Source organism: Sarcophilus harrisii, chromosome 3 (genome assembly GCF_902635505.1).
Source record: "Sarcophilus harrisii chromosome 3, mSarHar1.11, whole genome shotgun sequence".
Lineage (NCBI taxonomy): Eukaryota > Metazoa > Chordata > Mammalia > Dasyuromorphia > Dasyuridae > Sarcophilus > Sarcophilus harrisii.
Genome location: NC_045428.1, coordinates 330,209,314 through 330,225,185, shown reverse-complemented (window position 1 = coordinate 330,225,185; position 15,872 = coordinate 330,209,314). Strand labels below are relative to the sequence as shown.

At 35.1% G+C, this 15,872-nt stretch overlaps 1 protein-coding gene across 1 annotated transcript in view; it reads right to left on the bottom strand.

Annotated features, from left to right (window-relative positions):
• The window catches only part of SCTR (secretin receptor), an 82,702-nt gene that overhangs the window by 15,430 nt on the left and 51,400 nt on the right, over positions 1-15,872 (bottom strand). The window contains exons 4-7 of the mRNA XM_023499167.2: positions 10,782-10,885; positions 7,406-7,503; positions 4,681-4,810; positions 2,951-3,104 (exon numbers count right to left, since the gene is read on the bottom strand). Coding sequence (XP_023354935.1) covers positions 2,951-3,104; positions 4,681-4,810; positions 7,406-7,503; positions 10,782-10,885 — 486 coding nt within the window. The remainder of the gene's footprint in view (positions 1-2,950; positions 3,105-4,680; positions 4,811-7,405; positions 7,504-10,781; positions 10,886-15,872) is intronic.

Genomic DNA, 15,872 nt, shown 5'->3' with positions numbered 1-15,872 from the left:
TGTCTCCTTTGCATCTTCTGGTGACCTCAAAGCAAATTATTTAATAAATTATTGATCTGTCCTAATAGCTTGACTGAGGAGGATTTGAGGGATCTACCCTCCCATTATAGCTTGTCTATAGCCAGGAGTTCTTTCTGAATCTGGGTCAGTCCTAGGAGGATACTGAGTGTCTGCCCATAGTAATAACTTAATAAAATCTTATTGATTAATAGATGTTTGATAAAGGAAGAGGTTTGAGGCCCTTAGGACAGTGAGGATTTCTCTATTAAGGGTGGATGGAGGGGAAAACCATTAAGGAGTCAGAGCTTGGCATTATTAAGGCCAAAGTTACTGACCATATACATACACACACGTATGTGTGTATATATATATATATATATATATATATATATATATATATATATACACATATATATATACATTGTATATGTATGTATGTGTGTATGTATGTGTGTATAAAACTAAATTTAGTCTGATGCCCTCACTTTATGACTAAATAAAACTGATACCAGCTCTGTTAAGTGATTTCCCAGGGTCCCATAGGAGTAAATAGTAGAGCCAAAGTTCAAACCCAGATCTTTGGAATCCAATCCAGCATTCTTCCCACTATTTAAAGTTAACTCCCTTAGGTTTGATCCCTATAGGGACCACAAAACTCTGAATGGATCATAGATCCTGAGTTGGAAGGGATCAAAAGCCATATAGTTCAACCTCTTCATTTTAATAAATGAGAAAACTGAGGCTAGGAAGGAAATAATTAGCCCAAATTCACCATGGTCATAAGCCTCAAAGGTGGCTTGAAAGGTGGCATTTAAACCCAAGGCTTTTGACTCCAGAGTCAGCTTTTTTCTCAGGCTGCTTTTCTATGGTCACAGATAAATTATACTCTCCACATCCCTTCTCCTACCTTCATAAACTCCAGTTCCCAGTCTTGGACAACTATTCTGAATAGGAATCTAGGAGTTTGGGGGAAAGAAAATTGTACACTTTGTCACAACTTCTTCTTCATGCATAAAAACAACTGAATATCAGAACTAACAACTGAATGATGGGATTATAGGTTGTACTACTTAGGTTATAACTTTTTTGTCTTCACCATGCCCAAGCAAAACTTCTCTACCCCACCCTGTTTTCAGCTTCTTATTATATTTTGTCTTCCCTCATTAAATTGTAAACTTCTTGAGGATAAGAACTACCTTTCTTTTTAATTTTTTTTAAAGATTTGTATCCTTAGGGTTTAGAACAATGCCTGGTGTATAGCAAATGCTTAATAACTATTTATTGAATTGGATTGAATTTATCATAATATTAGTCCTTGGAATAATATGGAACTTTTTTATTTTTGGAAGCATATTTGTGTTTCATGTGAATAATTTTATTGTTATTCAGTCATGTCTGACTGAGCCCATTTGGGGTTTTCTTGGCAGAGATACTCAAGTGGTTTGCCTTTTCCTTCTCCAGCTTGTTTTACACATGAGGAAATTGAGGCAAATAGAGTTAAGTGATTTGCCCAGGGACATACAGTTACTAAATACCTGAAGCCAGATTTTAACTCATGAAAAGGAGCTTTTTGACTCCAGGCCTGGCACTGTGTACCCTATGGCACTTAGCTGTCCATTTGTTCCTCTAAACAACAATGTGAGACTAGTAATGTCTTAGTTTTTTTGCATGTTGTTTCTCCCAATGAGAATCTGAGCTCCCTGAGGACAGGAACTGTCTTATGCCTTTCTTTGTACTCCCAGTGCTAAGCATAGTGCCTGGTACATAATAAGCACTTAATAAATGCTTATTGACTGTTTATATCATTATATCATTCCTCCATATACTCTATGCTCCAAACAAACTAGATTCCTTGTCATCTTCATGCATTTTTTTCTGTCTGCATGATTTCATATCTCTTGGAATACTTTCTCTACTCTGGATGTTGAATCTCTCCTGGTCCTTTAAAGTTCAATTCAAATGCCATCTCTTCCAAGAAGCCTTCCTTGACCCTTCCAAGTCAGTAATAACCATCCCTGTCGCAAACCTCACTTTGTCCCTCCCTTATTTATTGATCGTACATTATTTTGTATTGCAGTCATATTTCCCCACTAGAATATAATTCCATGAAGGAAGTGATTGTGTCCTAGCTAAACATTGCATCTCACTGTATGAGAATGTATTCTGATGGAAGTGGATTTCTTCGACAAAGAGATCTAACTCAGTTTCAATTGATCAAGGATGGACAGAAGCAGCTACACCCAAAGAAAGAACACTGGAAAATGAATGTAAACTGTTTGCATTTTTGTTTTTCTTCCCAGGTTATTTATACCTTCTGAATCCAATTCTCCCTGAGCAACAAGAGAACTGTTCAGTTCTGCACACATATATTGTATCTAGGACATACTGAAACCTATTTAACATGTATAGGACTGCTTGCCATCTGGGGGAGGGGGGTGGAGGGAGGGAGGGGAAAAATCGGAACAGAAGTGAGTGCAAGGGATAATGTTGTAAAAATTACCCTGGCATGGGTTCTGTCAATAAAAAGTTATTAAAACAACAACAGCAACAACAACAAAAATTGCATCTTTCAGCATCTTGTAAAACATTTTGCATGCAGACCATGTTAATAAACATTCACCGAATTTAGAATTTCATTAAAATTTAGATGAAAATTTTACATGAAGACTACTGAGAATATGGATGAGGAAGCTAGCTGGAACTAGCTTTGAATGTCAGGAAGAAGAGTTATAAAATCTCTGAGCTAATATAGGCCTGAGAGATCACCTCATTCAATCCCCTCTTTTTTACAGAGAGGAAACTGAGGATCAAAGACATTATTTGACTTCCTAAGGTCACATAAGTACTTCATTGCAAAGCTGAGATTAGAACCTGGATTTCCTGACTTCTAGTCCAGTGCTGTTTTCATTAAACCACCCAGCTGATATTTTATTTTTGTAGAGAAACATACCCCATCCAAAGATGATAAAGTACTGGAGAACCTTCTTTTCTGAGAAGAAAGAAACGACCAGAAGGGTATGCAGATAGAGACCTTCTATCAGCAGCCAGCTGTAGTTGGTCAAGATACAGTATTGAAAGAAGACCATGAGGGTTTTACAGCCAACCTGAGGAGACAGAAAGACAAGTTGAATCATAACCAAGAGAAAGTAATCATGGAAGAGATGCTAGTACAGAGATGGGGTGGAGGTCTAGGACACAGCTCTAGAGGCTAGATCTTTTCTGGACCTTCTTGACTTTTCTATCAAATTCTCCTTGGTGGAAGGATCAGAGTAGAAAAGATCTTTGGAGTGTAGACTTCCCTTGGAAACAAAATTCAGACTCCAATAACCTATTGTCAGACCAAGAATTATATACAGAAGCCCATTAGCTACAGAGGGAGAGTAAGAAGAATAAAAGAACCATATTGTGAGAGAAGCTGAAGGGAAATCTGAGAAAGATTAAAGGAAATGTTGATTTGGTTTAGGGATGATCAATTCCAATTTGGTCACTGCAGATGCAGGAAAATACAAGGTCTTCCTGGAAGGGAAATGTGATTAGGCCAAATTCTCACAGGTAAGGAGAGATAAGTTCAGTGTTTTTTCCTCTATCACTCTAAATGACTTTTGCTCAGGGAACTCTAGTTGAAAGGGACACACATTCCTGACCTGAGGTGTGTCCCCTGAAAGGCCAATCCTTGCCTTCAAAGAACTTCTAGTTCCAGAGAGGTCTTAGAACAAGCACACATGAAAAGAACTAACAAGAAAACTAAGAGATGAGTTCAGATTCTGTTGCTTTATACAATAAATTATATGGGCATATGATCAATGTTGGAGGAAAAAAAGAGTGAGGATGGGATCAAGAGTACATTTTGAAAACTTTCTCAAAAACAAACAATCAAAAAATCTTGAAGTAAATCAGTATTTTCTTTCAAGTTTTCTTTGAAAATTATGTAGATAATAAACTTTGAAATGTCAGTATTGGGGTTAGAAACTCTAGATTTGTCTTTGTAAGTCTGAGAAAAATAATATTTATATCCATTATTTACATTTAAATACCACTTAAAGCAAGTGCTTTATATAATCTTATTTTGTAAAGGAAAATAAGCAAAGGACCATGAACATCTGCAATAAAAGGGAAGGAAGAGTTGGGTCTCATGAACTTGAACCTGGGTCAGTGAATTTGAAAAACAGAGCACTAATAGTTATTCCATGTGCCTTTAGGCAATTCTTTACCAATTGTGGGTGTTTAGTTTAGTAGGAAGGGAGCAAAATATTCTCTGATAAGTAGATTTGAATAGTAAAATATAGATTTTTGGGAATTTGGCAATATATACCATTTTGATACAGTAAAATTAAAAAAAAAAAAGCAGGGTCCAGGAAGATAAGAGATGAACTGAGGAAGAGGCATTAGTACGTGATGAAATTATCTTTTTGCTTCTATTCCATATTTTGGCCACATCAACACTTCTGAGTATAGCCCAAACCAGAAAATATTTAACAAAATAAATAAAAATACAACAAACATTATATTAATATGTAGTTTTCTAAGTCAATCATTCAGGATCCTTATATACAATTTAGTAGCCCTCCTTCTAGTTGAGTTTGACATCATTGATATAGGCTTCTGCCCCTTTCAGGGACCAGCATTGTGAAAACAACTCAGCCCTTCTTTCAGATACAACCCAAATGTCCATTGGTTTACCAGATGGTCATCACAGTGGCCAACATCATTGGAGAACAGCACTGCATCTTTGATGAAGATGGACAAAGCCCTCAGGATGAAGGATACAAACAGGTGCATATGGATGTAGTTCCGGGTACAGTGGAGTTTTCTGTGATAGAGGAAATCATATATTAGAGATAAAAAGAAACCTTATTTTACAGAGGAGGAAATGAAGTCCAAAGAGGGGGAATGACTTGCCTAAAGTCAAGGAACTATTTAGTGAAAGAACCAAGATCACCTAGTTCCCAGTATAATGTTATTTCAATGTTGGAGGGAACCAAAAGAGTGAGAAGTGAGAACAAGAGTACATTTTGAACACTTTCTCAAAAACAAACCAAAAAAACAAGGCAAATCAATATTTTCCATCATCTTTTAAAAAAAAAATATTAATAATAAACTTTGGAATATCAGTGTTGGGGTTAGAACCTTTAGGTTTATCATTTTAAGTCTGAGAAAAATGATTGTAATCATTAATTACTTTTAAGTACCATTTAAAAGTTTGCAAAGTGCTTTATAGAATCTCATTTTATAAAAAGCAAATGACCTTTCAAGGTCATATAGTAAGTCAGTATTGGAACTGTGGTTACAACCCAGGTATCTTGTTTCCCAAAACCAAGGTTCTGACACCAAACCTGAATTTGAATCTGTATTTAAAGAAAGGATAGAAATTAGAAGGAAAAGGAACCTCAAGAAGATAGGTATTATCCCTGGAGATTTATATTATGAAGTATGTGAGTATATATGACTCTCAGGCCCTTCAGAAACCCCAGGATCTTCTAAGGATCCCCAGAATCATTGTTCTTACACAGACTTCAGAAAATAGGATTATAAGGTAACTTAATAAAGGAACTATTTCCTAGACTGATCAAAAGGAACAATCTTTTTCCAAATGTTTTTGTTTTAAAAAAAGATCTCTTATAATCAAAGTAAACTGATTCTGATTCTTCCATTTGTTGATTACCATTATAAAATGAGGAAGGGAAGAAGGCATCTATAGCATGACTATTACAAAGCAGGAGGAATATTCTATTTAGATTTAGACAGAGGCTATTAAATAACTTGTTGAAGGTAAAATAGATTTTCTTTTCTGATTTAAGTTATCTTCCTTCAACATTCAAATGAGGTGGTGCCTGGAAGTGGTTTCAGTGAAAGAGAGAAGCCAATTTGTAATAACATTTGTCAAAAATATTCCACAAAGCTCCAGATGGGCAATGAAGAAATCACTATATAGCTCAACTAATCTCTCTGTGTGTCTCTGAATCTTTGTCTGCCTCTGGTTATGTCTCTCTGTCTCTGCCTCTTGACTTTCTGTGTCTATCTGTCTGTGTGTGTGTGTCTCTGTCTGTTTCTCTTGTGTTTTTCTCTCTCTGTTTCTGTGTCTCTGTCTCTGTCTCTGTCTGTCTGTCTGTGTGTCTCTCTCCCCCAAATTCTTAAATCAGCTTCACAAGAAAGACACATGAATGCATTGTTGGTGGATTTAAGAATGAGGCCATCCATTCCAGAAAGCAATTTAGAATTCCATGAGAAAAGTTATTATATCCTTTACTTGACTTATATACTTATATACTTTACTTTGACTTCCAGTCCTTCTGAAAGAAGTATGTATCACCAATGTTCAATATAGAAAGAGCTGATATATATCAAAATATTTATAGCAGCATGAGCAGGTATGCCTCGATGATACTCAGATTATCCAGATGCTTACACAGCATGAAATGTATTATCTTCAATTGGCTCCTTCATTTCCCTTTTTGTGATAGCAAAAAACTTGGAAATAAGGCAAATAAATACCTCTCAGTTGGGGAATGTCTGAATGAATTAAAGTGAATATAATGAAGAATTACTAGGCCATAAGAAACAATGGATATAAGGAATGAATATAAGAAACAACAATGGATATAAAAAACATGAAGAGAAGAGATAGTGTGAGGTAAGCAGAATAAGGAAAACAATATAAAGAGAAATTAAAGTAAAATAAATGAAAGCAACACTATAGTAAAATATAAATGAACTCACATTAAAGGGAATAATTAATAATGATTACATAAGATACATAATAACATTCTTCCCTCCTCTCAAAAGAGAGGTGGGGGAATTATTTCTGTCAGATGAAATCAATGTTTTGATTGGTTTCCATAGTTTCATAAGTTTACAACAGCAAAAGACCTTAGAAATTATCTAGCCCAGTGGTTTTCAAACTTTTGTTTTCAGTATCTTTATCCTAGTAAAAATTATTGAGGATTTTTCCAAAGTGTTTTTGTTTATCTGGGTTATATTTATAGACATTTATCATATTGGAAATAAAAACTATTTTTGAATTTGTAGACCCTCTAAAAGGGTTTCAGAGATCCCCAGGATTCTCTAGACCATATTTTGAGAACCACTGATTCTAGCCCAACCCCCTCATTTTACAAATGGGGAAACCAATGCTAGGAAAGGGTAGAGGACTTTCCTGAAGTCAGAGTCAGGACTTGAGCCCATGTCCTCCAGCTCTAAACCCATAATTCAGTTCCATTGTATTAACAGGTTTTGCTTTTTTTGTGACAAGGAAGAGTTCTATGTAATAACAATAGGAGAGATATTGGGATGTATCTGTGATATGAAAGGAGAAAAGCACCAAAAAGATGTTGGAGTTTTTTAATCGGTCCAAGGCCAGTGCCATCTGAAGGCTGCCAGAAATTAAAGACTTTCAGTATCTCCTCACCGGAAGGTGATGAGAATGCCCAGGGCAATCAAAAGCATCACCAAGGAGGTGCTGTAGCCCACGGTATACATGACTTTCAGCTTCAAGAAGTAAGAGTGCTGAAAAAAGAAACAAACAAAAATGAGCTCTATTCTGATTCCTGGAAACAACCTTTTCCTGCTTATTTTTCCATCTTTCCCCTCTTCCAAGACTGACCTTTTCCAGGAAGTCTTCCTATTCAAACTTAGTCCTCCTTGACCACTACTTTCCCACCTAGATTCCAAGTCACAGAATCACAGAATTCTTAACATGAGTTTAAATTCCCACATAATCAGGACTCTCCACTACTGTATCCCTGACAGATGGGATTCAACCTCAGTTTGAATATTTCCAGTGATTGGGAGTTCATGGCTCCAGAAGGAAATTCAATCTATTTTTTTGTTGTTGTTGTTCAGCCATTTCAGTCATGTCTTACTCTTTGTGACCCCATCTGGGGTTTTCTTGGAAAAGATATGGTTTGCCATTTCCTTCTCCAGTCCTTTTACAGATGAGGGAATTGAGGCACGCAGGATTAAGTGAGTTATCCAAAGTCTCATAACTAGTAAGTGCCCGAGGTCAGATTTGAACTCAGGAAGATGAGTTTTCCCATTTTGGGGACCAGTTCTTTGTCTTCATGACTGCATTTGGGGCTTTTTTTGATAGAGGTCATAAAGTGGTTTACCATTTCTTTCTTCAGCTTATTTTACTGATGTGGAACTGAGGCTAACTGTGTTAAGTGACTTGCCTAAGATCAACAGCTAGTAAGTGTCTGAAGCCAGATTTGAATTCAGGAAGATGAGTCTTCATGATTTCAAACCCATTGTTCTATCCATTGCACCATCTAGTTGCCCATTGTTCGTTTTAACCCATGTGAAAAAATTTGCTACAAGATATATCAACTGTACCTTTGATAAGAACTCATTCTAAGTCTTCATTTAAGTCACTGATAAAATGTTGAACAGAAAAAAAAAAAATCCTTCTATGATGATATCTTCCTTTCAAGATTAAGCTACTGAAGATGAAGTGGCTCCTACATCATTAAGTATTGGTACGGCTCTCTTATCTCATTCCCAGTAATACTTTCTGGTGAATCTTTTATTTTATTTTTCTGGAAGTAATCAGGGTTAAGTGACTTGATTAGGAGTAACATAGTTAGTGTCTAAGGCTGGATTTGAACTAGCTCCTCCTGATTCCAGGACTGATGCTCTATCCAATATGCTACTAAGCATTGCTTACAAATATTTTCTTTAACAAGGAAGGGTCTGAACCTTGGTTCTAAGTGACAGTAGGTTTAATAATTGGTGTCTGAACAATCTGAAAGAACAGTTTGAAACAACTATTAACATCTACCAAATGAAAGGTTGCTACAATGTAATACCATTTCTAATAGCTGACACAATATAATCAACATCCTCATCAAACTTGTACAGACAGTAACTTCATAGACATTAAAAGGGTGCACTGTACCATGTAAATTATTTTTAATACCATTTTCATTATCTCCACTGGGTGGGTCCCCCAAACAATCAGTCTTAAGTGAGAGTCAATCTCTACCACAGAGTACCAGTTCTTTAACCACTGAACATTCACCAAAACAAAAAATTTAATATGAAAAAATTGCATTTTTTACAATGTTGTCACACACCAATAAACAAGAAAAATTTAGTGAAACTTTGATACTTTCTTTGTTTAATGAAAATTTATTGAATCTTTCAATAATTAAATCAACTAGTTGATCTGTTGAAATTAAATTGGAAAACCCTGCTGTCCAATCACAACCTAGGAAAGAGTTAAGTAAAAAAGGAGAATATTCCCTGGGTCCTACCAATGAAAGGGCCTTTCTCCTAAGTAGAAAAGCCCCCAATTAGGTAGCCCTTGTAGACTTCCAACTGTGAGTCCCTTGAAAGCTACTCTATGCATACTAGGGTAAAGAGCCACTCAGAACCAACAGCTTTGAGTTCCAAACAGCTTATTTCTTTTATAAAGCAATAAATATTGATCACATGATCTCAAATTGTAGTAAAAATAAACACAACTTTCTTGAAATAGAAAACACCAGGAAATCAGGAAATAGCAAGTGACAAATATTGCCAAATTCATCAAAGATAATCACCTCTCATGAGTTCCATGACTTCCATGATTCAATTACTAGTTTTTCAGGTAACTAAAGCTATGGTTCTCTGGGTAATAGCTCAACTATTCAAAGTCACTGACAATTTATGAGAACAGAGGTGGGTATAGAAGGACTTGACACAAATAAACCCCAGAATAGTTGTTTGACAATGTCTATGTTGCCAATGTTGGTTTCCACCAAAACTCTGAGATAAATGTTAAATGTGACTCTGTTGCTACAACTCCAGTACAGATGAGTATACTCTTCCAAATTTAAAAGCACAATCTCATTGAGTCCCAAATTGTGCATTAGCAAGATCTTGAAACCTGCCTAAAATGCATCAGGGCTGCTTCTTCAGGGGAAATCTCAAAATCCATGAAATCTTTGGAGGAACACAGCGAACCATGTAATTTTTCTCTATTTCTTCACAATATTCTTTGAAACTTCTTCCCAAAGAAAAGTTATGTCAATACCACTAGCAGCCTAGCTAAGGGTAGGAACAGGAAGAGTCTGAGACCACCCTCTAAGAATTGTATTGGACAAGAATTCTATCTACTTGCTGACACTCAAATATCTCTAGTCTATTTATGCTTCCCTGATTGCTCTTAACTGGGAGGGGAGATTTTAGCTTAAACTCATTACCCTAATCTCTTCCCACCAAGTGAGAGGCAGAGAGAAAGAAAGAGAGAGACAAAGAGAGAGATAACCTATTAGGGAAGGAAGGAGAGGAAAAAAAAAGGAGGAAGGGGGAAGGAAGATTGGAAGGAAGGAAAGAACTCCTAGAAACATTCTGAGATGATCTTTGCAAGGACATATTTCTTTCCTCATTTATGGATTTTTTTTTGTTTTTTTAACAATTACTTAAATATCTATTATGACATCTAGTCTTGAGAATAATCCTAGGGTGAGAGATAGGAAAGGGTAATATTATAATTCTTATCTTTAAATGCTGGGAAATTGAAGTCAGAGAAATTAAGTGACCTAATAAGTCAATCAACAAGTATTTATCATGTAAAGATATATCATACCTCACAATTTCAAGCATTGTAAGATATAAAGACAAATTTTTTTTTCTACCCTCAAAGAACTTACCTACAATTAGTTAATGGAACTAGGATTCAAAGATTCTGATTTCTATCCCATTGTTCATTTCATTCTCCTGCTCTGTCTCTCCCCTGAAATCCCCAAACTGACCTTATATTGTACAGTAGCTCCTTAGTCCATGGTGTTGAGTGCCTCACTTACCCGCTTATCATTGGTGGTATCATTTACATCATACCCACAGGCAGTATCAGTTCTGAGAAAGGTTTCAGACCAGCCATCTTGAGTACAGTTTCGAAATACAAACCCTGCAGGTACAAAATAAGAGTAGAGAGTGAGTAAGCACAACTGCTAGGTTTCCTCTAGATAATTATCTTAGGGTGATTTCTAGCACACTTTGCTTCAATTCCTATTTCCTCTGCTTCTTATTTTTTAATAATGTAATCAATTCTTAATTGTCTATGGTGACTATACACAGAAAAAGAGTGGCTAAAGACTAGACCCTTCCCTAAACTATGAAGTCACCAAAATTAGTGTTCATCTCTGTTTCTCTGCAATGACTCCTTTTTTTCCCACTGAAACTAATTTTTTTAATCTTACTTCCTATATCACTCTAGTTTTGGGGGACTCTAATTTTTATTTTTATTTTTAAAGTTTTTTATTATTCTTTCAGTCTTTTATTTTCAAAATATATGCATAGATAATTTTTAACATTCACCCTTGCAAAATCTTGTGCTCCAAATTTTTTCTTCCTTCTTTCCTCCATCCCTTCCCCTAGACAGCAAGTAATCTGTCATATGTTAAACACGTGCAGTTCTTCTATACATATTTCCACAATTATGTTTCACAAGAAAAATCAGATCAAAAAGGGAAAGAATGAGAAAGAAAACAAAAAGTAAGCAAACAACAACCAAAAAGATGAAAATACTATATTGTGATCCATACTCAGTCCCTACAGATCTCTCTCTGGGTGTAAGTCTCTCCATCACATCCATTGGAACTGGTCTGAATCACTTCAGTGTTGAAAAGAGCCATATCCCTCAGAATGGATCATCACATAATCTTGTTATTATGTATAATGTTCTCTTGGTTCTATTCACTTTACTTAGCATCAGTTCATGCAAGTCTCTCCAGGCCTCTCTGAAATCATCCTGCTGGTCATTTCTTACAGAACAATAATATTCAATAACATTCATATACCATAATTTATTTAGCCACTCTCCAATTGATGCGCATCCATTCAGTTTCCAGTTCTTTGCCACTACAAAAAGGGTTGCCACAAACATTTTTGCACATATGGGTCCCTTTCTCTCCTTTAAGATCTCTTTGGGATACAGGCCCAGTAGAGGTACTATTGGATCAAAGGGTATGTGCAGTTTTATAGTCCTTTGAGCATAGTTTCAAATTGCTCTCCAGAATGGCTGGATCAGTTCACAACTCCATTTACAATGTATTAGTGTCCCAGTTTTCCCACATTCCCTCCAACATTCATCATTATCTTTTCTTATCATCTTAGCCAATATGACAGGTGTTCTATGGTGATTCTAAACTTTCTGAGACCTACATCCTTTCTTGGATCTCCTCCACAATTATTCCATCTCTGATTTTCATGTCCCTTTTCTAAAGGGCTTTGGTCTCAGCAGTCACAACTGCAAAGTAATTTAACATCTCAGTTTCTTCATCTGTAGAATGAGGATTAGATTAAATGGTCTCTAAGACCTTTTAGCTCTAACATGATGGTAAGTCACTTGTGTAGGGTCATATAACTAGTTAGTGGGAGAGATAAGACAAAATCCCAGGTCTCATAACTCCTAGAAAAAGAAGCTCATGAAGTACATTGTATTATATACTAGAAAGATCACTGGACTAGGAATAAATGAGCTGGGTCTAGGCTTGCCTCTATCATTAAATAGCTGGCACTTCATTAAATAACTTTATTATCTTTAAGGCCTTTCTATTCCAGAAACTTGAATATTTGGCAATTGTAATAAATTAGTCCCTTAAATTCATTAATTTCCTCACAAGGGTATTTACCTTTATATCCCTATCTACCTAGAAGCCCCCCCCAAAAAACTCCAAAAACTCCTTTTGTCTACTACTTTGGTACCTAAGAATGTTTTAAAGAAGTTCTTCATAACATTTAAGCTCACATCCTAGTCTTTCATTTATTTGAAGATCATCCATCTATTATTCTATTGGTCCACTTATTATTTATCTGAGTTTCCTAGCAAGTGGTTTAGAGGGATAGAAATTCCTAAAAAGAAATTCCTTTCTATATAGTGAACCTTCAGTGGAAAACTTTTTCTTCTGTTGGATTCCCCTATAAAGTCAGATGAACTGGGATAAGAAAAGATTATCTTCTGAAGTAATTATTTTCCAAAAACTTGAAAACTTTCAGAAAAAAATGAGATTTGTATGAACTACGCAAAGAAATTAATAGAACAGAAAAACTCTTATACAATAGCAACAATATTGTAAAGATAAACACTTTTAAAGATTTAGGAGCTCTGATCACCACAAGGACCAACCACAATCATAGAGGAATCACAATGAAACATGTTATCCACATTCAGATAAAGCTTATGGTGTTTAGACTGAGATTTTAAAAAAAAAAACATGGCAAAAGCACAGAAATCCTTTGAAAAAGCCTCAGGGGACTCAGAAAGTCAAAGAGGGGATAAGGAATCCCTAGAGATATCTGAAACTGAACTTCAGGAAGTAGTAGTGAATAGTACAGCAACACTTGTGTCTGCCTAAGACACCATGGCATGGAGAGGCCGGGTTGAAAATCCAGGCTCAACTTCAAAGATACAGGGGGTTCTAATTCTGAAAGGCAGATATCAAAAATTATTATAGATGTAAAAGAGGATAAGACTTGCTGTTTTTCATAACTGGGATATATGAGAAGGGGATGCATGCATATGTGGCGGTAAGAGAGAGGAGAATGGGCCTCCAAAGAGCCTCACTCTTCTCTTAATTGGACCAAAAAGGGTTGGATACATACAGAAACATATTTTAAGAATTGGAGGGCTTATATCCCAAAGAGATCATAAAGGAAGGAAAGGGACCCACATGTGCTAAAATATTTGTGGCAGTCCTCTTTGTAGTGGCTAGAAACTGGAAACTGAATGGATGCCCATCAATTGAAGAATGGTTGAATAAGTTATGGTATATGAATGTTATGGAATGTTATTGTTCTTTAAAAATTAATCAGCAGGACGATTTCAGAGAGGTCTGGAGAGACTTATACGAACTGATGCTGAGTGAAATGAGCAGAACCAGGAGATCATTGTACACGGCAACAACAAAATTATATGATGATCAATTCTGATAGACGTGGTTCTCTTCAACAATGAGATGATTCAAATTAATTCCAATTGTTCAGTGATGAAGAGAGCTATCTACACCCAGAAAAAGGACTGTGGGAACTAAGTATGAATCACAACCTAGCATTTTCACTCTTTTTATTGTTGTCTGATTGCATTTTGTTTTCTTTCTCATTTTTTCTTCTTTTGATCTGATTTTTCTTGTGTAGCTTGATAATTATAAAAATATGTATGCATATATTGGATTTACCATATATATATTTTTAACATATTTAACATATATTAGATTACTTGCCATCTAGGGAAGGAGGTGAGGGAAGGCGGGGGGGAGGGGGATTTGGAACACAAGGTTTTGCAAGGGTTAATGTTAAAAAATTATCTATGCATATGTTTTGAAAATAAAAAGCTTTAATAAAAAATAAAACCTGTTCTCAAAAAAAAAAAAGAATTTGGAGTAGAAATACAACAAAGAAACAATAGGAATATTAAGGAAGAAGTAGTCATAAGAAAAACAAACATAAATCCTGAAAGAAGAAATTAAAAGAGAACAAAAGAATTAAAGTCTATGAAGGTTTTTATACAAATAAAACAAAGGTAATCAAGATCAGAAGGAAAGCAGAAAACTGGGGAGAAATATATAGACACTTTACCAGTTAAAGGTCTCATATATAAAATATATAAAGAACTTTGTCAAATTTGAGTCATTTCCCAATTATAATTGATCAAAGGATATGAACAGATAATTTTTCAGTGAAGAAGTCAAAATGATTTATAGTCATATTGGTTTGGTTAAAGAAATCCATATTAAAACCACCTTGAGATATAACTTTATACCCACAAGATCGGTTAAACATATAGAAGGGGAAAGTGGCAAAGGTTTGGTGGATTCAATGATTTATTATTGGTAGAATTATGAATTGATAAATAACAATTTTGGAGAGTAACCTGGAATTATGCTCAAAGAGTTATTAATTTACCTATACCCTTTGATTCAGCAATGCAATTACTTGGTATATTTCCAAAGATGATTAAAGGAAAAAGGAAAATAGAACCTATATGTTCTAAAATGCTTATTGTAGTTCTCTTTGTGGTGTCAAAGAACTAGAAATTGCAGAGATGCCCTTCATTTGAGGAATGGCTAAACTAGTTGTGGTATATGATTGTGATGGAATACTACTTTGCTCTAAGAAATGATAAACGCAGTGATTTTAGAAAAAAATGGAAAGGCTTGCATAATATAACAAGGGCTAAATGAACAAAACCAAGAGAACATTGTATATAGTTACAATATTTTTTAAATGGTTTTGAGTGAATAAGTTATTTTATTATAAGTACCCAAATTAACTAACTATAAAGGACATATGAAGAAAGATACTATCTGTATCTAGAGAAAGAACTGATAGAATAATTTTACATATATATTTGTGTGTGCATGTATATATGCTTATAAATGTATATATACCTATTATGTGTCTAATGATAGCCATCTCTAAGGTGGGAAGGGAGAGGAAAGAAAAAAAAAGAAATTTAATTTTGTTGAACATTTGAAAGGAATAGAAAATTGTGCATAACAGATTAGAAGTTTCATATGCAATCATCTTTTTATTGTACTATGCTTTAGAAATGCTTGTTTTATTCCATAAATTAAAAAGAAAATAAAAAGAAATTGAAAAAAGTCTTTAAGGTGATCATTAATTGGGGAATGGCTAAACAAATCATGATATATGAATTAAGCAGAATATTACAAAATCAATTATTATATAATAGGTGCCACAAGAAATGAAAAAAGAGATAACCAGAGAATCCTAGGAAGTATGAACTGGTACAGAGCAAAAGGAGTAGAACTGGGAGAACAATTATACAAGGAAAACAATTTTGTAAGAAAAAAACAACTTTGAAAGATGCAGTGACCAACTTCAGTGATGTCTCTGGATGACTCAGGATGAAGCATGTTATAAACGTGCATACC